The sequence below is a fragment of the Salvelinus namaycush genome, chromosome 5, assembly GCF_016432855.1.
Source record: "Salvelinus namaycush isolate Seneca chromosome 5, SaNama_1.0, whole genome shotgun sequence".
NCBI lineage: Eukaryota > Metazoa > Chordata > Actinopteri > Salmoniformes > Salmonidae > Salvelinus > Salvelinus namaycush.
The window spans coordinates 7,333,601-7,357,076 of NC_052311.1; the positions used below are offsets into that span (position 1 = coordinate 7,333,601).

The 23,476-nt window shown below is 44.0% G+C and overlaps 2 protein-coding genes across 2 annotated transcripts in view; one reads left to right on the forward strand and one right to left on the reverse strand.

The window, feature by feature from the left end:
* Window positions 1–22,933, reverse strand: LOC120047820 (zinc finger protein 711-like). Its single transcript, XM_038993360.1, has 12 exons — window positions 22,727–22,933; window positions 21,431–21,510; window positions 21,081–21,178; window positions 19,988–20,839; window positions 17,054–17,203; window positions 15,313–15,370; window positions 15,179–15,261; window positions 14,712–14,849; window positions 12,529–12,822; window positions 10,694–10,834; window positions 3,922–4,088; window positions 1–2,985 (listed from the first exon to the last, which is right to left on the reverse strand). The coding sequence occupies exons 3-12, from the start codon at window positions 21,157–21,159 to the stop codon at window positions 1,840–1,842; spliced, it is 3,108 nt and encodes a 1,035-aa protein (XP_038849288.1). The 5' UTR covers window positions 21,160–21,178; window positions 21,431–21,510; window positions 22,727–22,933; the 3' UTR covers window positions 1–1,839.
* Window positions 1–23,476, forward strand: part of LOC120047900 (BTB/POZ domain-containing protein KCTD16-like) — a 908,275-nt gene that overhangs the window by 732,144 nt on the left and 152,655 nt on the right. The gene's annotated exons all lie outside the window — the stretch shown is intronic.

Genomic DNA, 23,476 nt, shown 5'->3' on the forward strand with positions numbered 1-23,476 from the left:
TAAAAAGATAATTGTTTATTTTGGTTGCTCCTCACCAGTAGTTTCTGAACAATCAGACAAAAATTAGACAACCAAAAAAAATCTAGAAAATGCATACATTTTTTTTTACACAATTCATTTCATGGCCAGCCTACTATGTGCACACTTTAATACTCCAACGACAATCTCTCCACCATTGTACTTAAGTGACTGTGGGGTTGCTGGACACCAGTGAGCAGAAATCTCAACAGAAAGACCAACCAATTACCTATCAGATATCAAAACAGAAGAGTTCATTAGACAGCTTTCTATTGATAATACATTTAGATGAATACTGTCCGCTACCGTCCCACTCCGGGCCCTGAAATACCCACAACCCTTTTCCAACACTCATATTGTCTCATTCAGGGAATATATATTATACACCGTACATGTCAAATGAACAAAACAATAGTTAAAGTGCTTTCTACTGAATCAAACACACAATCTCTTTACACGGCATATGTTTGAGACTTAAAATCACTTTACTTTTCAGATGTCTGTTTTAGCAGAGCTCAGTGCATGAGGAGAAACAGAACATAAGACATGACCATCGGATGGTTGGCTTGTGTGTGACCACATCTGTGTTCTATGTGAAGACACATACACATCATATACACAACTTACAGTGGCATTCACAAGGTCAAAAAACAGTGGTGACAACTGCCAAAGTTTTTACCAAACATACAGAACCATCTGTCCACCAAACACCAAAACATTAAACAAGTTTAATTAATAATAAATTGGCACTGTTAAGAAACAAAACAAAGTTCTATTTGTTTTAAAAAATGAGTTGGTTTCGTAGCTCATAGGTTAAGGTGCTTGTGTAAACATTGTTCCACTCTGACCTCAGAGGTGGACCACCCAAACAGGGCCCACAGGCTCATAATGACATGATTGTGATTCAGATTGCCTTTAAAACAAATGGTATTAGGGTATAAACCAGGTTATTGGGAGGATACTTAGACCTGGGTTCAAAAACTATTTGTAATCATTTCAAATACATACCGTCGCTGGGCTTGCCTGGCACAACGGAACCAACCGATTCGCAAAAGTCCACTCTAGGCAGGATAAAGGAAATGCTAAAGGTATAAGAAATAGTTCTAAAATGATTTGAACCCAGGTTTGAAGATACTAGTCGGTAGCAGAGCCTTGCAGCTCTCCAGTATGCACTAGTTTGATGCACTAGTTTGATCCACTAGTTTGATCCACTAGTTTGATCCAGATACAGTCTGGTGAGATAGAGAAGAACAGGCCTGAATGACGATCTCACATAACCACATCCTAGTTTGATCCACTAGTTTGATCCAGATACAGTCTGGTGAGATAGAGAAGAACAGGCCTGAATGACGATCTCACATAACCACATCCTATATTAGAGGACGCCGTCCTTCTGTCCATTTCTTTCTCCCAGAAATTCAACAGGTATACACAGACATATTTTGAGACCCTGAAAAAAAAAATGTCATCATATGGTGAATCCTCTCTCTGCAGATAAATAAATACAGAAAGAGTGACAGGCGCCCCACTGACAACATATACACTGGTTTTAAACTTCACCAACTTCCACCACATGCTTAGTTTGATTACACCTGGGGGAGAGGGAATGGGGGGGTCTGGTGAGACCGATTCCTACTCTATACAACCAGTAGAAAAAGAGAAGCAGTCAGAATGTTATCATCGCTAGCAGTCTAAATGTACCATTCCATCCTTATCAACTGCCTAAATGTGTTCCCCCTTCGTGGTGTGAAAAAGGTCTACATAGACTAAGGAGTGAGTGTGTCAGTCTGTCTGTCCGGGTAACGTTGTGTCAACATTGTATTAACAACGTTCCATCAGCATATCTTTGTGATGTCTGGCTATGTGCTGACTCTTCTCCGAGGGCCTTCTAAAGCCTTTACAACAGTAGTCACAGCAGTGGGGGTATTCCTTGGTGTGGATCGAGATCACGTGGCGTTTGAATCCTGAAGCGTCCGGGCTGTTGTACTCGCAGTACTGACACTGGTACACCTTCCTCCCGCTGTGGGTCTTCATGTGTTTCTTCAGCTCCGCGGACTGGCGGAACCCTCGCCGGCAGCGTTTACACTTAAAGGGGAGGTCCTTGGTGTGAACGGACAGGATGTGTCTGCTGAGGGTGAAAGGGTCAGAGGTCGTGAAGTTACAGTGCCTGCACTGGTGCACCTTGCTGCCCTTGTGCGTCTCGGAGTGTTTCTTCAGCTCAGAGGGCCGGTGGAAGCCCTTCTCACACACGTCACACTGGTGAGGGAAGTCTTTGGTGTGAACAGATATAATGTGTCGTTTTAGATCAGAGGAGTTGGTGCTCTTGTGTTCACAGTGGGGACACTGGTGGGTCTTGTGTCCCTGCACCATCTCTGTGTGCCGCTGCAGCTCCCCCTCGTCTGCGTAGGCCTGGGGGCAGTGGCCACACTTAAAAGGCAGGTCGGCACCGTGCTTGCTCTTGATGTGAGTCTTTAGGTTGGACTGGTCTGCACAGCGAAAGTCACAGTGCGGGCAGCAGTACGGCTTCTCGCCTGTGTGGGTCCGCATGTGCTTCTTGAGCTCTGACGGGTGACGGAAGCCTTTAGCGCACTCCACGCACACGTGGGCGAAATTCCTACTGTGAACGGCCAATAGGTGGCGGTTAAGGAGCCCCTGCTCTGCAGTCTCATAGTCACAGTACTTACAGTGGTGCAGTTTGGACTCCTTGTCCCTCAGGATCAGCTTGTTAGACCCTAGCTGGCTGTCTTCGTGGTAACGCCGGGTGTACTCTGTGTACTCTGGGGTGGTCCTGTTGTATTCTGTGTACTCTGGGGTGGTCCTGTTGTATTCTGGGTACTCTGGGGTGGTCCTGTTGTATTCTGGGTACTCTGGGGTGGTCCTGTTGTATTCTGGGTAGTCTGGGGAAGAGGTTCTGTCTCTGTGATGGACCAGTAGCTTGTGGGACTCCAGGTGGTTGTGGAAGTTGACCTTCAAAAATAAAACAGAATATATTTATAGTGCATTTTACAGACATGTCACAAGAGCAACACACTTAACAGGGAGGAGTTACAACGTAATATTATAAAACGGGTTGTCTGGATCCTGATTGGCTGATATGCAGGAGTTGAGACAACAACTCAAGCAAAATACCATGACGTATTAATCTCATAATTCCACTGTCCAGCAGACGAGGCAGGAAATTCATCAACTTAATTTCCCTCTGGGGGAAAAAAAAACACGATTTTTTCCATGCTACTATTTGGTTTGCAACAGTTGGGGGGGATCTCTCCCCTGCCAATAGGCTAGCTAGCCCAAGAATGAACCTGAAACTAATAATTCACCATGGAAACCAAACACTCAGAAATCCATGAATTCTATTGGACATTTATTGAATCATTATTTACTGAAGTGCTTGTCTCATCTTCATTGACTCTCTGCTAGCTAGCTACATGCCAATGATTTGTTTAGCATAGCAAGGTCAACTGGCATAGCAACATCGAATGAATAGAATGATTAGCATTAGCGACAGGGTCAAAACATGAGAAAATAACTAATGACCAGTACACTTGGGTATAAACTTCAGAATGCAAAAACAAAATGTACTCGTTAAAATAATGTTTTTAATTCTAAAATGTCCATCATATTTTAATGAATAAATATATGTTTGCAACCATTTTACAAAAAGTTATAATGCCCTCGAACCCGGGAATTATCGAGGGACAACTCCCTCCAAGGCAGTATCCTGGCCCTTGGCTTCGTCTTGGGCCTCAGAACATCCCTCGTCTGATAATTCCCGGGTTCTAAGGCACTATTGCTTAAATAACATAAAAGAATAGAGAGAATGAAGGGGAGAAGAAAAGAGGAGAGTAATAAGAGAAAAAGTCCAATGACGGGAACATCAGAGATATGAGAGACGACAGAGACCTTCTTGTTGGTGGTGAAGTCACAGTCGGTACACTGGTACTTCTTAACGTGGTGGTCAGGATGGTTCTTCATGTGACACTTGAGGAAGCCTTGTGACCTGAACTTCTTACCACAGATGTGACAGGGGTAGACGGTCAGGGGCATGCCGTCTGGACCGATGATCACAGCTGGGATGAGACAGAGGGGAGATGTATTTAATTATCCAGGTGAGCCAATTAAGAACATATGACCACAGCTGAAGAGACAGAGCAAAGATATACAACATGGCCAAAAGTATGTGGACACCGCTTCAAATTAGTGGATTCGTCTATTTCAGCCACACCCATTGCTGAATGGTGTATAAATTTGAGCACACAGCCAAGCAATCTCCACAGACAAACATTGGCAGTAGAACAGCCTTATTGAAGAGCTCAGTGACTTTCAACGTGGCACCATCGTAGGATGCCACCTTTCCGACAAGTAATTTCGTCCTGCTAGAGCTGCCCCGGTCAACTGGAAGTGTGGTTATTGTGAAATTGAAACATTTAGGAGCAAAAATGTCCCCGTCGCGAAGTGGTAGGCCTCACAAGCTCACAGAATGGGACCGCCGAGTGCTGAAACGCAAAAACTTTGTCTGTCCTCGGTTGCAACACTTGCTACAGAGTTCCAAAATGTATGTTCCAAGATGGCGTAGCAGTCGGACGTGTGTTTTGTCTTGTCCCGTGTATATAGTTGTATTCCTATTTTTTTTTCATATATTTGAATCTCACTTTCCATCTACGGACAGAATATACTCTCCTATAACCCGCCTCACCCAATATGGTACGGATATGCTATTTTTATACTTTAGAACCGGAACCCCCTTCAGAAGCTAGCCAGCTAACTAGCTAGTAGTCAGTTAGCCACTGCTAGCAGTCTTCACTGTTAACTCGGACACCAGCCAGCCTCAGCTCGGTCAATACCCGACAGTCTGCACAGCACAATATCAACCCAGAGCATATCGGACTGCTTTTTCTCTACCCCATCTTCGGATTCCTACCGCAAGCTCAGGACCATTACACCGGATCATCACAGCTAGCTGCAATCCGAGTGGCTACTCCTGGCTAATGCCTCTGTCCCGAAGCAAGCACCAGTTAGCCTTGAGCTAGCCTTGAGCTAGGCCCATCTCCCGGCTAGCCGTAGAGGTCTACCAGCTAATTCTTGGGCTACAATACCTCTTTCGCCAATTGGCCTGGACCCTTTATTGCTGACACGGAGCCCCGCCGATCCGTCACGACTGGTCTGCCGACATAATCGTCCGAGGTGGTTTCAACAGGCTTCTTCATTGCGACGTCGCCGAAGACCCATCTGCTGGCTATGGCCTGCTAGCCTTCTGAATCGCTGTGCCTCCAGCTCGCCTAGCGTAGTAGCGGCTACCGAACGGCTCCCTGACTCCCCTATTGCTGCTCATTGGACCCTATGATCACTCGGCTACACATGCCTCTCCCCAAAGTCAATATGCCTGGTCTACTTCTGTTTAGGTTAGTTATTATTGTATTATTTCACTGTAGAGCACCAGCCCCGCCCTAAATGCCTAAGATAGTTCATTTGTCGCACTCTCCATACATGCGGAGACCTCAACTGGCACCTCCAGAGACGCAACCGCTCTCATTGTCACTCAATGCCTAGGTTTGCCTCCACTGTACTCACATCCTACCATACCCTTGTCTGTACATCATGCCCTGAATCTATTCTACCACAGCCAGAAATCTGCTCCTTTTATTATCTGTCCCCAACACACTAGACAACCAGTTCTTATAGCCTTTAGCCATACCTTTATCCTACTCCTCCTCTGCTGATGTAGAGGTTAACCCAGGCCCTGTAGTCCCCAGCTCCACAGCTATTCCCAAGGCGCTCTCATTTGTTGACTTCTGTAACCGTAAAAGCCTTTGTTCCATGCATGTTTCATGCATTCATACATCAGAAGCCTCCTCCCCAAGTTTGTTTTATTCACTGCTTTAGCACACTCCGCAAACCTTGATGTTCTAGCCGTGTCTGAATCCTGGCTTAGGAAGGCCACTAAAAATTCTGAAATTTCCATCCCCCACGACAGCATTTTCCAACAAGATAGAACTGCCAAAGGGGGCGGAGATGCAATCTACTGCAGAGAAAGCCTGCAGAGTTCTGTCTTACTATCCAGGTCTGTACCAAACAATTCAAGCTTCTACTTTTAAAAACCCACCTTTCCAGAAATAAGTCTCTCACCGTCGCCTCTTGTTATAGACCCCCCTCAGCCCCCAGCTGTGCCATGGACACCATATGTGAATTGATTGCCCCCCATCTATCTTCAGAGTTCGGACTGTTAGGTGACCTACACTGGGATATGCTTAACACCCCGGCCTTCCTACAATCTAAGCTAGATGCCCTCTATCTCACACAAATGATCAAGGAACCTATCAGGTACAACCCAAAATCCGTAACCATGGGCACCCTCATAGATATCATCCTGACCAACTTGCCCTCTAAATATACCTCTGTTGTCTTTAACCAGGATCTTAGCGATCCCTGCCTCATTGCCTGCATCCGTAATGGGTTCGCAGTCAATTGACCACCCCGCATCACTGTCAAACAATCCCTAAAACACTTCAGCAAGCAGGCATTTCTAATCGACCTGACCCATGTATCATGGAAGGATATTGACCTCATCCCGTCAGTAGAGGATGCCTGGTTGCTCTTTAAAAGTACAGAATGTAGATCTAAGAACAGATATAGCCCTTGGTTCTCCCCAGACTTGACTGCCCTTGACCAGCACAAAAACATCCTGTGGCGTACTGCATTAGCATCGAATAGCATCCACGATATGCAACTTTTCAGGGAAGTCAGGAACCAATATACAGAGTCAGTTAGGAAAGCTAAGGCTAGCCTTTTCAAACAGAAATTTGCATCCTGTAGCACTAATTCCAAAAGGTTTTCGGACATTGTAAAGTCCATGGAGAATAAGAGCACCTCCTCCCAGCTGCCCACTGCACTGAGGCTAAGAAACACTGTCACCATCAATAAATCCACGATAATCGATCATTTCAATAAGCATTTTTCTACGGCTGGCCATGCTTTCCACCTGGCTACCCCTACCCAGGCCAACTGCTCTGCACCCCACACAGAAACTTGCCCAAGCCCCCCCCCCCCCCGCATCTCCTTCACCCAAATCCAGAACGCTGATGTTCTGAAAGAGCTGCAAAATCTGGATCCCTACAAATCAGCTGGGCTAGACAATCTGGACCCTCTCTTTCTAAAAATGATCCGCCGAAATTGTTGCAACCCCAATTACTAGCATGTTCAACCTCTCATATCATCTGAGATCCCAAAAGATTGGAAAGCTGCCGCGGTCATCCCTCTCTTCAAAGGGGGAGACACTCTTGACCCAAACTGTTACAGACCATTATCCATCCTGCCCTGCCTTTCTAAAATCTTCGAAAGCCAAGTTAACAAACAGATCACCGACCATTTCGAATCCCACCGTACCTTCTTCACTACGCAATCTGGTTTCCCTGCTGGTCATGGGTGCACCTCAGCCACGCTCAAGGTCCTAAACGATATCATAACCACCATCGATTAAAGACAGTACTGTGCAGCCGTCTTCTTCGACCTGGCCAAGGCTTCGACTCTGTCAATCATCACATTCTTATCGGCAGACTCAATAGCCTTGGTTTCTCAAATGACTGCCATGCCTGGTTCACCAACTACTTCTCAGAGTTCAGTGTGTCAAATCGTTGTCCGGACCTCTGGCAGTCTATGGGGGTGCCACAGGGTTAAATTCTCTGGCCGACTCTTTTCTCTGTATATATCAACGATTTCGCTTTTGCTGCGGGTGATTCTTTGATCCACCTCTACTCAGACGACACAATTCTGTATACATCTGGCCCTTCTTTGGACACTGTGTTAACTAACCTCCAAACAAGCTTCAATGCCATACAACTCTCCTTCCGTGGCCTCCAACTGCTTTTAAATGCAAGTAAAACTAAATGCATGCTCTTCAACCGATCGCTGCCCGCACCCGCCCGACTAGCATCACTACTCTGGACAGTTCTGACTTAGAATATGTGGACAACTACAAATACCTAGGTGTCTGGTTAGACTGTAAACTCTCCTTCCAGACTCACATTAAGCATCTCCAATCCAAAATTAAATCTAGAATCGGCTTCCTATTTCGCAACAAAGCCTCCTTCACGCATGCTGCCAAACATACCCTCGTAAAAATGACTATCCTACAGATCCTTGACTTCGGCGATGTCATTTTCAAAATAGCCTCCAACACTACTCAGCAAACTGGATGTAGTCTATCACAGTGCCATCCGTTTTGTCACCAAAGCCCCATATACTACCCACCACTGCGACCTGTATACTGTCGTTAGCTGGCCCTCGCTACATATTCGTCGCCAAGCCCACTGGCTCCAGGTCATCTATAAGTCTTTGCTAGGTAAAGCCCCGCCTTATCTCAGCTCACTGGTCACCATAGCAACACCAACACGTAGCACAAGCTCCAGCAGGTATATTGCACTGGTCACCCCCAAAGCCAACATTTCCTTTGGCCACCTCCTTCCAGTTCTCTGCTGCTAATGACTGGAACGAATTGCAATAAATAAATAAATAAACTGAAGCTAGAGACTTACATCTCACTCTCTATCTTTAAGCATCAGCTGTCAGAGCAGCTTACCGATGTACCTGTACACAGCCCATCTGTAAATAGCACACCAATCTACCTCATCCCCATATTGTTACTATTTTTTTGTTGTTGTTGCTCTTTTGCACCCCAGTATCTCTACTTGCAATTCATCATCTGCACATCTATCACTCCAGTGTTAATGCTAAATTGTAACTATTTCGCCTCTATTCCCTATTTATTGCCTTACCTCCCTAATCTTACTACATTTGCACACACTGTACATAGAAAAGAAGTCTATTGTGTTATTGACTGTACGTTTGTTTATCCCATGTGCAACTCTGTGGGGTTGTTTTAGTAGCACTGCTTTGCTTTATCTTGTCAAGGTCGCAGGTATAAATGAGAACTTGTTCTCAACTGTCCTACCTGGTTAAATAAAGTGAAATAAATAACAATAATAATAAAAATGCCTCTGGAAGCAACGTCAGCACAAGAACTGTTCGTTGGGAGCTTCATGAAATGGGTTTCCATGGCCGAGCAGCCGTACACAAACCTAAGATCACCATGCGCAATGCCAAGCGTCGGAGCGGTGTAAAGCTCGCCGCCATTGGACTCTGGAGCAGTGGAAACACGTTCTCTGGCGTGATGAATCATGCTCCATCTGGCAGTCCAACAAACAAATGTGGCGGATGCCAGGAGAACGCTACCTACCCGAGAACGCTACCATTGCCGTGCACAAAGCGAGGTCCATACAGAAATGGTCTGTCGAGATCAGTGTGGAAAAACTTGTCTGGCCTGCACAGAGCCCTGACCTCAACCCCATTGAACACCTTTGGGATAAATTGGAACGCCGACTTAGAGCCAGGCCTAATCGCCCAGCATCAGTGCCCGACCTCACCAATGCTCGTGGTTGAATGAAAGCAAGTCCCCGCAGCAATGCTCCAACATCTAGTGGAAAGCCTTCCCAGACGAGTGGAGGCTGTTACAGCAGCAAAGGGGGGGACCAACACCATATTAATGCCCATGATTTTAGAATGAGATGTTTGTCTAGCAGGTGTCCACATACTTTTTACCATGTAGTGTATATTACTGAGGAGCAGATCAAAACTCACACAAGGTCTAAGAGCAGAATTTCAAGAAACAAAAAGGAAGCCACAGGGAATCTCCGCCATGTTTTCAACCCTCTGATCATTTTATATATTAAGGAGACATAACTAGTTGTATGTTCTTTGAGCTCATGTCAGACGAAGGGATAATGTAATGTCTGTCTGTACGGGTCTGGCACTGCCGTGATAATGTAATGTCTGTACGGGTCTGGCACTGCCGTGATAATGTAATGTCTGTCTGTACGGGTCTGGCACTGCCGTGATAATGTAATGTCTGTACCGGTCTGGCACTGCCGTGATAATGTAATGTCTGTACCGGTCTGACACTGCCGTGATAATGCCATGTCTGGCACTGCCGGGATAATGTAATGTCTGTCTGTAGCGGTCTGGCACTGCCGTGATAATGTAATGTCTGTCTGTACCGGTCTGGCACTGCCGTGATAATGTAATGTCTGTCTGTAGCGGTCTGGCACTGCCGTGATAATGTAATGTCTGTCTGCAGCGGTCTGGCACTGCCGTGATAATGTAATGTCTGTCTGTAGCGGTCTGGCACTGCCGTGATAATGTAATGTCTGTCTGTAGCGGTCTGGCACTGCCGTGATAATGTAATGTCTGTCTGTAGCGGTCTGGCACTGCCGTGATAATGTAATGTCTGGCACTGCCGTGATAATGTAATGTCTGTACCGGTCTGGCACTGCCGTAATAATGTAATGTCTGTCTGTACGGGTCTGGCACTGCCGTGATAATGTAATGTCTGTACGGGTCTGGCACTGCCGTGATAATGTAATGTCTGTACCGGTCTGGCACTGCCGTGATAATGTAATGTCTGTACCGGTCTGGCACTGCCGTGATAATGTAATGTCTGTACCGGTCTGGCACTGCCGTGATAATGTAATGTCTGTACCGGTCTGGCACTGCCGTGATAATGTAATGTCTGTACCGGTCTGGCACTGCCGTGATAATGTAATGTCTGTACCGGTCTGGCACTGCCGTGATAATGTAATGTCTGTACCGGTCTGGCACTGCCGTGATAATGTAATGTCTGTACCGGTCTGGCACTGCCGTGTCTCGCCATTCCTCTTCTTCTTCTTGATCTTCTGTTTGAGGGCTCTGTTGGTGCCCTGACCGTCTCTGATCTGAAGGTATGGCCTGGTCCCTCCATTCTTCACTGTGTCCACACTGTTGTTATCTACATTTAAACAGCAGGAGAAACAGACTTATCTACATATAAAACACATTAAGCCCCACCCTCTTCAACATGTATATCAACAAATTGGCGAGGGCACTAGAACAGTCTGCAACACCCAGCCTCAACCTACTAGAATCTAAAGTCGAATGTCTACCGTTTGCTGATGATCTGGTGCTTCTGTCCCCAACCAAGGAGGGCAAACAGCAGCACCTAGATCTTCTGCACTAATTTTGTCGGACCTGGGCCCTGACAGTAAATCTCAGTAAGACAAAAATAATGGTGTTCCAAAAAAAGTCCAGTTGCCAGGCCCACAAATACAAATTCCATTTTGACACCGTTGACCTAGAGCACACAAAAAAACGATACATACCTCGGCCTAAACATCAGCGCCACAGGTAACTTCCACAAAGCTGTGAACGATCTGAGAGACAAGAAGGGCCTTCTACGCCATCAAAAGGAACATAAAATTCAACATACCATCTAGCTAAAAAATACTTAAATCAGTTATAGAACCCATTGCCCTTTATGGTTGTGAGGTCTGGGGTCCGCTCACCATCCAAGAATTCACAAAACGAGAAACACCAAATTGAGACTCTGCATGCAGAATTTTGCAAACATATCCTTGGTGTACAACGTACAACACCAAATAATGCATGCAGAGCAGAATTAGGACGATACCTGCTCATTATCAAAATCCACAAAAGAGACGTTAAATTCTACAACCACCTAAAAGGAAGGGGACTCCCAAACCTTCCATAACAAAGCCATCACCTACAGAGAGATGAACCTGGAGACCAGCAACACAATTGGACCCGACCAAATCATGAGAAAACAAAAGGATAATTCTTTCCAATGTGTCAAGTAATTAATAAAAAAACCTGAGCAAATTAGAATGCTATTTGGCCCTAAACAGAGAGTAAACAGTGGCAGAATACCTGACCACTGTGATTGAACCCAAATTAAGAAAAGCCTCGACTATGTACAGACTCAGTGAGCATAGCCTTGCTATTGAGAGAGGCCACAGTAGGCAGACATGGCTCTCAAGAGAAGACAGGCTATGTGCACACTGCCCAGAAAATGAGGTGGAAACTGAGCTGCACTTCCTAACCTCCTGCCAAATGTATGACCATATTAGAGACACATTTTCCCTCAGATAACAGACCCATAAATAATTTGAAAACAAACCCAATTTGCTCAACTCCCATATCTACTGGGTGAAATACCACCGTGTGCCATCACAAAGGCAACCCATATTTCGATGTATTTTCCCTTTTGTACTTTAACAATTTGCACATCGTTACAACACTGTATATAGCCATAATGACATCTAAAATGGGTCTATTCCTCTGAAACTTCTGTGAGTGTAATGTTTGCTGTTCATTTTATTGTTTATTTCACTTTAGTTTATTTTATATTTCACTTGCTTTGGCAATGTAAACACATGTTCCCCATGCCAATAAAGCCCTTTAAATTCAATTACACAGCAGAGGAGAAAGACTTATTTACACTGAACAAAAACGCAACATAAAACAATTTCTAAGATTTTACAGAGTTACAGTTCATAAGGAAATCTGTTAATTAATTAGGCCCTAATCTATGGATCTCATATGACTGGGAATACAGATATGCATCTATTGGTCACAGATACCTAAAAACAAAAAGGTAGGGCCTTGGATCACAAAACCAGTCAGTACCTGGTGTGACCACCACCTGCCTTATGGTGGTGTGTACAGATCCTTGCGACATGGGGCCATGCGTTATCATGCTGAAACATGAGGTGATGGAGGCGGAGAACGTAGACCTCCCGGAGACTGTTTCTGACAGTTTGTGCAGACATTCTTCGGTTGTGCAAACCCACAGTTTCATCAGCTTGTCTGGGTGGCTCGTTTCAGACCATCCACAGGTGAAGAAGCCGGATGTGGAGGTCCTGGCTGGCGTGGTTACACGTGGTCTGCGCTTTTGAGGTCGGTCAGACGTACTGTCAAATTCTCTAAAACAACATTGGAGGTATGGTAGAGCAATTTACATTCAATTCTCTGGCAAAACCTCCGGTGGACATCACTGCAGTCAGCATGTTAATTGCACTCTTCCTCAAAACTTGAGACATCTGTGGAATTGTGTTGTGTGACAAAACTGTACATTCTAGTGTGGCATTTTATTGTCCCCAGCACAAGATGCACCTGTGTAATGCGCATGCTGTTTAATCAGCTTCTTGATATGCCACACCTGTCAGGTGGATGGATTATCTTGGCAAAGGAGACATGCTCACTAACAGGGATGTAAACAATGTGTGCACAGAATTAGAGAGAAATTTCAGGGATCTTTATTTTCAGCTCATGAAACATGAGACCAACACTTTACATGTTGCGTTTATATTTTTGTTCAGTATACATATAAACAGCAGGGGAGGAGAAATAAGGTTTAGCAAATACTAAAACAAGCACTACTCCTGAAAGGTCTGTGTGTGCCCCCGTGTACACGTTTTACTATACTTGTGAGTACCAGAAGTCCTCACAAGAATAGTAAACCAACTAAATTCAGCTGTTGGCCAACTGTTGGTCCCCAAAAAGTCAACACAAGTATAGTAAGACTCAGGGCAACGGGTTTCGACGTCCATCGTGAAACAAGAGATGAGAACCTCTGTGAATACCGGCCAACCTCATATTTAGAAGTTATTTTCCTGTAACAAATTGTTTTCCAGTTTCATTTTTATTTATTTTTAAACCCAAGTCCTCTGTAGGCTACTCTTACCCTCAGCCTACTATAACGAAGGCTGGTTCAACAGCAATTTGGCTGGTTCAACAGATTTTATGATATCATTACATTTTACATGGATTTATTGTTGTTGAAAAACAGATTGGTTTTAATAAAATTAAACAAAAACAAGCAAACTTATTAGAATGATTCAGTGTCCTGGTTTAATGGTGAGGACGTCCGTGGCACTCATGCAATGCACTTCTGGAAAAGTGTGACTGCGATCTGTAAGATGGTTCCAAAATGTATATAAAACATATTTGGAAGCAGTATAACGGGTGAGGGGACATTCTCTCAGACTGCTGTGAACAGTCTGGATGTGCGTAAAACCAGAGCCTGCGTTGTTTAAAAATTATATTCCCACAGGAAGCAATTATGGTGCCTGTAAGTGTGTTTAGACATTTAGCTTATTTAAAAACAAGTTGTTTTCTTTCGAATTGTATTACAATTATTCACTCTCTTTTTAAGCCTAAAATAATAATTAATTTAATCATGCTTGTTGACATGGCATGTCCATGCTCAGTCCTAATGCAATTTATGTAGGCCTAGCCAATATTTCAGTGCTGATTGTATGTATATCTTTCCACATTAAAGCCATGCAATTACCTAGAACAATGTGGACTGCAAACAGGTTTGAGCCAACATATTCAGCAAAGACGGGATAGGTCTATATTTTGTTATTTTGTTTCTGTAAGCTGTTTAACAAACTATAAAACAAACTAACATTGGAATTGGAGTTGATTCCAAGGCAATACATAAAAGATAGTAAATACACAACCACATATTTAGCCATGGAGCATGTTACGATTGGCAAGTGAGGGGCCAAGCCCCGACAAAAGCCACAATTTGTTTATTCATCAAACCCCAGCCCTTTCATACAACCGCCAGCACTGTGACGTACATTTTTGGTTGTGAAAAGAGCTAAAATACTTCTGACCCTCCCCGCGAACCTATAGCGCTACCTCCAGGGCTACCTCCAGTGCTACCGCCAGCGCTTGGACTTACCATTGCGTTAGGTTTGTTAAAATAGAGTCCATAGTTGTGTGTGTGTTATATCCAGATGAAGGAATATTGTTATTAATGAATATAAAACCAGTTGATCACACAAATCCTTATTCCTTACCGTAGGCAGCAGCCCAGGAGACAGGGGCTAACATCTTGCTGTTTGGAGAGTCATTTAGCTGGTTCTCCTGGACTGCAGAGGTCTCCTCCTCTCCTACAATCACCTCCATGTACACCTGCTCTGCCATGTCTGACACATCTGTAAACACACAGACAGATTCAGTAACAACCCTTACCCTCCTCCTCAACCACCTACATCTGCTCAGCCACGTCGGCCAGGTCTGGAAAACAGAGCGACACAGACACATGTACAGAACATGCACAAACACTGTTGATTTGCACAAAGCCCTCTTCAAATCCTTCTGAACGGCACCTGTGAAAGCTGTTTGTTGGAGAGGGGAAAAAATGAAGAATAATGAACCTACCCAGGCGTGTTTGATCACATGATTGGACAGATGAAATGAAGGGTTCCACTAACAAGCCTTCACAGACGGGGAGTTATTTTTTTAAAGAAGAGTGTTTACTCACTGATATCTTCCTCTGACTGGGCGTGGTCTGACTGGGCGTGGTCCTTCACAGCCATGTAGACCATCCTCTCCCCCCGGCCATGTCTGCCCCCTCCCCCAGACTCCCCCCGGCCATGTCTGCCTCCTCCCCCAGACTCCAACACAGCATGGTGGCCGTTATGGAAGTCACTCTCAGACACCACCTCGGTCCCACCTACAGACAAAGACAGTAACCACACTTCAATACACAGTTTTTAATGCTAGTTGAGTTTCAGAGTGTTCAACAGACAGTTTAATGCTAGTAGAGTTTCAGAGTGTTCAACAGACAGTTTAATGCTAGTAGAGTTTCAGAGTGTTCAATAGACAGTTTAATGCTAGTAGAGTTTCAGAGTGTTCAACAGACAGTTTAATGCTAGTAGAGTTTCAGAGTGTTCAACAGACAGTTTAATGCTAGTAGAGTTTCAGAGTGTTCAACAGACAGTTTAATGCTAGTAGAGTTTCAGAGTGTTCAACAGACAGTTTAATGCTAGTAGAGTTTCAGAGTGTTCAACAGACAGTTTTTAATGCTAGTAAAGTTTCACAGTGTTTAATGGTCACATGTACAGGGTTGCAGGTGTGATTGCAGGGTACATTGAAAATGTTAGGCTTGGAGCTCCAACATGCAGGACTAGTGAAATATAATTTAAAAAATAGAAATAGCACTATATAACTGTTTTAAATAAATAAAGTTATCCCACATATATATTTAAAAAAAAATTGCAACAGCTGTGATGGAAACGGGAAGTTTTGGTACAATTTTATAGATGCTGACAGACAATTAGTTAATTATTGGACATGGTGGGATCGTTGTATGACGGTAAAATGAATTATGCGAGAAAACGCCTTCATGCGCAAATATAGATATATAATAACTATATGGAAGTATACTTGGGAGTCATGCGATGTGTTGTTGTGTGGACCTCCCAATACAACTGGGATCCGTGCAGTTTATTAGGCGACAGATGAAATAAGTTGTGATGAACTTCACAGGGTGCTGAAAGTGCAGTGACATTGATGCTCTTTTCAATAAAATATCGAGGGTCTTATTCTGGTGAGATGATGACGCTTGACTGCTGTTTGACAAATAAACTACATCTGGCTCTTCTCCATAATAATCTCATTATGTAGACTAGCCTACCCTCACTGTATCTGAGAGCTGTTGTACCCAGACCAGGGTAGACACATTTGCTATTTAAAACGCAACAGTTTGTGACAAAACTATCAGTTGAGTTGAAAATGATACAAAAACATTGAACTTTACATTTTTATTCAGTACATGAAAAAGTACATTTTGTGTGCACTACGTCATCACGCACTGATTTTATATACAAAAAGTAAATGTTTTGGAACTAGCACTGGTGGGAAAATGCACATATTTTCTTATGCAGATTTTTGAATATTTGCATAAAAATCTGTCGCCAATTGGAAGGAAACATAGCTAGCACTTATGTTCTCTCTGCTCCTCCAGGGAACACTTACCATCTAAACTATCATTTCCATGCATGTAGCTGATACTTCACGTTAGAAGATAATAGTTTGATGCCATTCAGCATATGAAAATGATGCTTCACGTTTCAATTGACACGTGGCTCTTGAAATGTTGGCCTCGTTGATGAAAGAATGGCGCTTTCAAGACAAGTGGGAACTCTGAAATAACCGAGGTCAAATTATGACGTCGGTGATCTTCAGATCAGAAAGTTGGAGCTCTAGAAAGATGCCAGAGTTTCCGAGTTGGATGACCGTTCAAACCGATTATTCCCCAGTCGGAGCTAAATTTTTTCTGCATTCCCAGTGGTCTTGAACGCACTGAAGTCGGAGTGTTCCCAGTTGTTTTGAACGAGATAGAAGTATCACTCACCTATCTCCACATCGTCATCAGCCTCTGCTTTGAAGATGTAGACCTTGATGACCTCGGACCCCTCCTTGTTGGATTCTTCGCCATGCATCACCTCAGTAGTGATCTCTAGAGGAGTGTCTCCTCTGTCCAGCTTCTCACCAACGTCGTCCACTGGATGGACGGACACACACACACACACACACTAAGATTACAGTAGTGATCTCCAGAGGAGTGTCTCCTCTGTCCAGCTTCTCAACAACGCCATCCACTGGATGGACACATAACGACAGTAAGCTTTTACCCAGCAGCAGGGTAGGACAATACCAAGGACTTGGAAATCAAAAATGATCAGAAGAGTTCATGAAATATGCTCTCAAAACAGACTTCAGAAACTGTCTACAAACAATCCTTCAGATATATTCTAGCCTGTTAATTTGCAGCGGTTGTAAACATAGATTCAAATTAGGGCTGTCCCCAATTAGGCGACTGGTCGCTTGGTCGTTAGGCTGTTGGTCGACCGAGATGGTTTTAGGTCGAGCAGTAACACACACACACTAATATATATATATATATATATATACACATATACACACACACACACACACACACACACACACACATACAGTACCAGACAAAAGTTTGGACACGCCTACTCATTCATTCAATTTTTCTTTATTTTTTTACTATTTTCTACATTGTAGAATAACAGTGAAGAGATCAAAACTATGAAATAACACATATGGAATCACATAGTAACCAAAAAAGTGTTAAACAAATCAAAATATTTTATATATGAGATTCTTCAAAGTAGCCACCCTTTGCCTTGATGACAGCTTTGCACACTCTTGGCATTCTCTCAACCAGCTTCATGAGGTAGTCACCTGAAATACTTTTCCAACAGTCTTGAAGGAGTTCCCACATATGCTGAACACTTGTTGGATGCTTTTCCTTCACTCTGCGGTCCAACTCATCCTAGACTCCAGACTAAAGGCCAATTTATGCTTGATTCTAAAATGTAGTCGGAAGCTCCATACGGAAGGTGTGAAGCAATTGCGTAGCCTCCAAAGGCCAAATCGAGCTCTGTACCACAGTCAATGAGCCCCCTAAATTTTGTAACAAGAAGGGCTCTGAATAGCTCCGCATTGACATGATTGGTTGACGGTAGGGGGAAGCGGTACACCTTGTATAAATACAAACTCACTTCCTTGACAACAGCTCTGCACTGCTCCGCAAAGTGAATGTATGAACGCCCTGACATCTGCTGAGGCCAAATCACGGTAAATGCCGACTTCAGCATTCGTCTCTCTACCGCCAATTTGTGCACATTCATTGTCTCATAACTTCATTGTGTGAATTGGTTGCGTTTGATTGTTAGTGTCTATCAACTCCCCTTTACATATTTCACCACTCGTACATTTACCCTTCATTCCTAATCTACAATGTTGGTTAATTTGGTTACGGACATTTTTTTTTATCCATTCAATATTATTCCAGTCTTCCTGTTGTCAGTGTCAGAGTGGACATGTTGATTGCAGAGTTCACAGCCTATGCCTGGTACACTTGTGAGAAACAATGTTTGGTTAATTTCATTTCATTTACGAGTTCTGTCAAATTAGTCATTGTCTTTTGTTTGGAGCACTACTGTAAAATGTTGAGTAAGGACGCACACACATGGAAGTAGGCCCATAGGCTACCTGTCATGCGTGCAAATGTAGACATAAATGTGCCCATTTGGGGATCTGATAGTATTTCTGATTGGAGCGTTCTGTGGAGCGTCTCAATGTAATGTTTTCTTCACCTCAAACAGCAAGCAAACAAATTCTGTTTTTCCATCCATTGAGAATGACAATAGTTCCTCAATGTATTTGAACAATATTTCCAGGTCTCTCCCTTTGATAACCACTCAGTGTGAAAGGGAAAAATTTGATTCTCTGATCCAGTGAAAACCCCATAAAATATGCTTCTTATCAGTGCTCGACTTGAACTGTAATAGGTTCCGGTACTCATTTTGGGTGCTGCTACTGTTTATATTTAGGTGCAGGAGCTCAACAATACTTTTTAGCTCATTTTCTATAAGAGGAACAGGAGCTCAAGAGGTAGAACATTTGAGGTACCTGTTTTCAGCTCCGGTGAGCTCCTGCCCAAGTCAAGCACGGGTTCTTATCCCTTGTGTCTGTCCTGAGCTCACTGGCGGAAACTGAGGGCCCAGAATAATGTTATACAATGTTGCAAGTTCGATAGTGCTAGCTTCAGGCTGGACACAAGTTAATAGTTGATACAATGTTTCAAGTTTGTTGCAGACAGGCCATGTGTAGCCAATGTGATTTATAGGGGGGGGGGAATATATATTTTAAATCAGGATATTTTCTACCTGCAGGCTGTAATATTTGTATTTGTTTTTACATAGTTGGCAATGGAAGTAACGTTTTAGGTTTGTATCATGTTCATTTAGATTTGGATATAATTTTTATTAACCACATGACAATGATTGAGATATGAAGACGTTATTATTAATTCAATTAAACTTTCACGAAAATGTGAATATGAAAACCATAACTGTCACGTAGATCGGTAGAAATGGTAAGATAAATTGGCATTCCACATGAGAAAGTTGGCCGACTCCTCGTGTAGTCTATTACCGGAAACTTCAGGAGAGTAATGGCAGAAAGCCAGCAGGAGAGGGAGGATAGTTGGGCCAGGTTTTTTTCCTTCTGGTTATCTAGATCTCTGGCACCCTCTTAAGGCATCAAATGGTAAACTTTAAGCATCAGACAAGCTCAATGCACATAGATGATTTTATTAAAACACATAGGGTGTGTCTATATAGAAAAATACATGTTCAAAAATTAACCAATCCATTGGTCGAAAGAGGGACAGCCCTAATATCACTGATCATAGCAAATCATTCAATGAAATCAAGCCTCATTAGTCTGTTTCTAGGGCTAGTTGACTCACAGGAGATCATGAGGTAGTCCTCATCAGTCTGCAGAGAGACAGCCTCCACGTCCACCGGCAGCTCCTCGTGGGCCTGGATCACTGTCTCCTCCTCCCCCACCGACACCTCCTGGTCCAAACCGTCCTCCTCCTCCTGGTGCTCCACAAAAAGCTGGTCTGGCATGTGGTGGTGGTGATGGTGGACTGAGCCCTGGATGAGGTCTGAGGTTAGAACATGTTGATGGTGAGAGTCTATAGCCTCCTCGATGGCCACTTCGGAACCCAGCAAGTGTTCGTGTCCGATGTCAGGGCCTTCAATCACCTCAGTCTCTAGATATTCCTCTAGGACCTCCACCTCTTCCTCAAGGCCCTCGACTTCCACCTCCGCCTCCAGGCCCTCGACTTCCACCTCCGCCTCCAGGCCCTCGACTTCCACCTCCGCCTCCAGGCCCTCGACTTCCACCTCCGCCTCCAGGCCCTCGACTTCCACCTCCGCCTCCAGGCCCTCGACTTCCACCTCCGCCTCCAGGCCCTCGACTTCCACCTCCGCCTCCAGGCCCTCGACTTCCACCTCCGCCTCCAGGCCCTCGACTTCCACCTCCGCCTCCAGGCCCTCGACCTCCAGGCCTTCAACCACCTCCGTCTCGAGGCCCTCAACCATCTGTGTCTCTATCTCCACCACCTCCGCTCCAAAGCCTTCAACTTCCGTCTCCAGGCCTTCCACCTCCACCTCCGTCTCCAGGCCCTGCACCTCCAGGCCGTGCTCCAGCAGGATGCCTTCGTCCGTCATGACGTCAGACAGGAGCATGCCATCAGGCACAGACACCAAAATGTGATCCCCGTCGATGTGGGCCAGACCCCTCATTCCTGCCACTGCACAGGGAAACAGTAAGAGGGGGAAGATTATTACAGGAATGTTTTTCCACTGCAGCCCTGGTTTGGCCTGAGGCATTTCCAGGCTTTCCTCTTAGTGGAAAAGCACCCAAAAAAAGGTACAGCTACACAAGACATTGATGTAGTGTGTTCAGCATCTAACTTTGCATGAGGCATTGGGCTATCAAGTGAAGGCTAATGAACCCAAAGTATACATTATCACAAGGCTATATTGACCTACCAAAGTCTTGCATGATCATGGTGTGAGGCATCTTTAACTCCTGTGTGTGTAGCTCCAGGATCCCTCCGCCGTGGTCCATCTCTTTGATCTTAAAAAAGCTTAAATAAAATGATTCATGTTAGGCCTACACATCCTTTCAAGAGGTTCAATACTCATTACACACTATGTGAATTCAGGAATGTCAGATGATTAGGGCCGGTATCCACAAAGTATCTCAGAGTAGGAGTGCTGAACTAGGATCAGTTTGGCTTTTAGATCATAATGAATAATATTATATGGACAGATCCTAGAGCAGCACTCCTACTCTGAGAGACAGGCCCTGGAAATGAATTACTGTCAGTGTGTATTACCTTCACATTTGATGCCAATGCACTCTAAAATAAGAACAGTGTGTTGCTGGTGTTTCTTCCTTCCATTGGGAGAGAGCACCCTGCAAAGAATGGACAACAAACTGTGAGATAGATGCCACTGAAAACATTGATCTTTCATCCAGGGAACACAAGAGGAAGTGTGGGAAAAACTGATGACATCACATATCCAGTAGATATCCTCTGTGTATGCTATTTTATGATATGGATACTGAAACTGCCGTATTCTAGCTACAGGCATTGCTGTGTCTGTCTTGACAAAATTAATGTCTGGAAAAATATGACCACATACTTAATTGGTGCTACTGTGGAAACTGTTGATTAGTTAACACTTGTTGATGCCATTTGAGTCAGTCCTAGCTCATATGGAATATGACTGAATAATGAGATATTCTGTCATATTTCTATTATGCGACGGTCGAAAGAGACCTAGAACGGATATAATAACGGTTGTTTTTCCTGCTTCTCAAATGCAATGGTTCGAGCTGTCCCACACACGCCCACCATTCATTGCTCAATTTCATGGCTGCCTGGATTATGCAACTGTGGGGCATGCTAGTGAGCCCTCGCTATTTAAAAATAATAATAAAAATGAACAGAACCAACTAGTTAGTGTTACTAATTCCACCTGATTGCCAAATGTTCGTGTTAACACTTGCAAACATCCACATGCATTGGGTGGCGGTGGGGTAGAGAGCTATCTGTATCGGGCTAGCCAGCTAGCTAATAACGAACTAAGCAAGCTTGTTCCGAGTTGTGCAGACGTTTTGCGGCAGATGTCGACATCTGGGGGGAAATTCCACAAACGCATCGTTGTTATACTGCAAAGAAAGGGATATATATAACAGTAATAAGTCGTTGAACAGTGTATAGTGCTTGGTGGCTGTTATTTATGGTATATGTATATATAAAACGTTGCGCCCACAACAACCGTAGCTAGTTAGCCTTGATTCCGCCATTTTGGTTAGCTAGTTTGATAGCGTGTTTTGAAACTCCATAAAACCTCCATACATCAACGATTGGTGCTAAATGAACGCGATCGACACCACAAAATAAATACAATCGACGTGTACATTCACAACATTGCTAGTAGCTAAACATTTATCGATGCATTTGTAATTGCGAAAGGACATTAACTAGCTAGCCTAGCATGTTAGCTAGCGCATGCGGCATTATCAACCATGTTGTTTTTTGATGGGCTGTAGAAGGCCCGTAACGGCCGACTGGGCCCTAGTCTTATATTTGATATGCAATTTCAATCGTTTCGAAATGTTTTACCTTATTATGGACTCCTTCAAATGGATCGTCGATATGTCTCCTTTCTCGGTTGTGTCTGTTATTGTTTGGGTTTATTTTTCGACACTAAGATAAATGCGGCCTGTACATTTGGATCCCCGGGCACTCTTTCCGAGGCCTGGGCCAATCACGTTGCTCGCTCGCAACCGAGGGCGGGAGGGCCAGACAATGCGTGGCCTCGTTTAGCGCTGATCCCTGTCTATTTGCGTCACGCAAGCGAGAGCTTTGAGTACACATCGATATTGTCAAATTGACAAAGATAATTTACTTACCTACTGATCAGGAATGTTACAGCAGTTGATTAAATAATCATATACATGTGTGTTTATATGTGTTTGATTATCGGGCAGGGTTCAACATTGGATAGAGATGACAGCAGTGCATTGAAGTGCATACACTCATCATTCATGTTCCCTAATAAAGTTGTCCCCTACTATGACAGCTACACATGTTGGAAAATACACATTGCCTTGTTAAATAGGATATAACAGTGGGATTATTCATAGGTTCTGAGTTTTATTCACAATAAAAAAAATTATATAGCAGAATGTGTTCCAGCCTACGGCACATCGATCTATGGTCCATGCATGCTGAACAGAGGAAGAGCATCTGCACGAGAAACAAAGTAAACGTTAAAGTTCTGGGTAGGTTTTATTGTTCGTTTTCATGACAGTTCCTGATTTTAAGAGGCACTCCGCATGAGGGTGCATAGCTGGTTGTCTTAGAAAAGGC

Coding starts and splice junctions, on each gene's coding strand:
- LOC120047820 (XM_038993360.1), bottom strand. CDS start 21,159: ATGGACCACGGCGGAGGGATCCTGGAGCTACACACACAGGAGTTAAAG. Junction 17,204..19,987: donor GGACTACCTCATGATCTCCT/GTGAGTCAACTA, acceptor CCGTCCATCCAG/TGGACGACGTTGGTGAGAAG. Junction 2,986..3,921: donor ACTTCACCACCAACAAGAAG/GTCTCTGTCGTC, acceptor TTATTTTTGAAG/GTCAACTTCCACAACCACCT.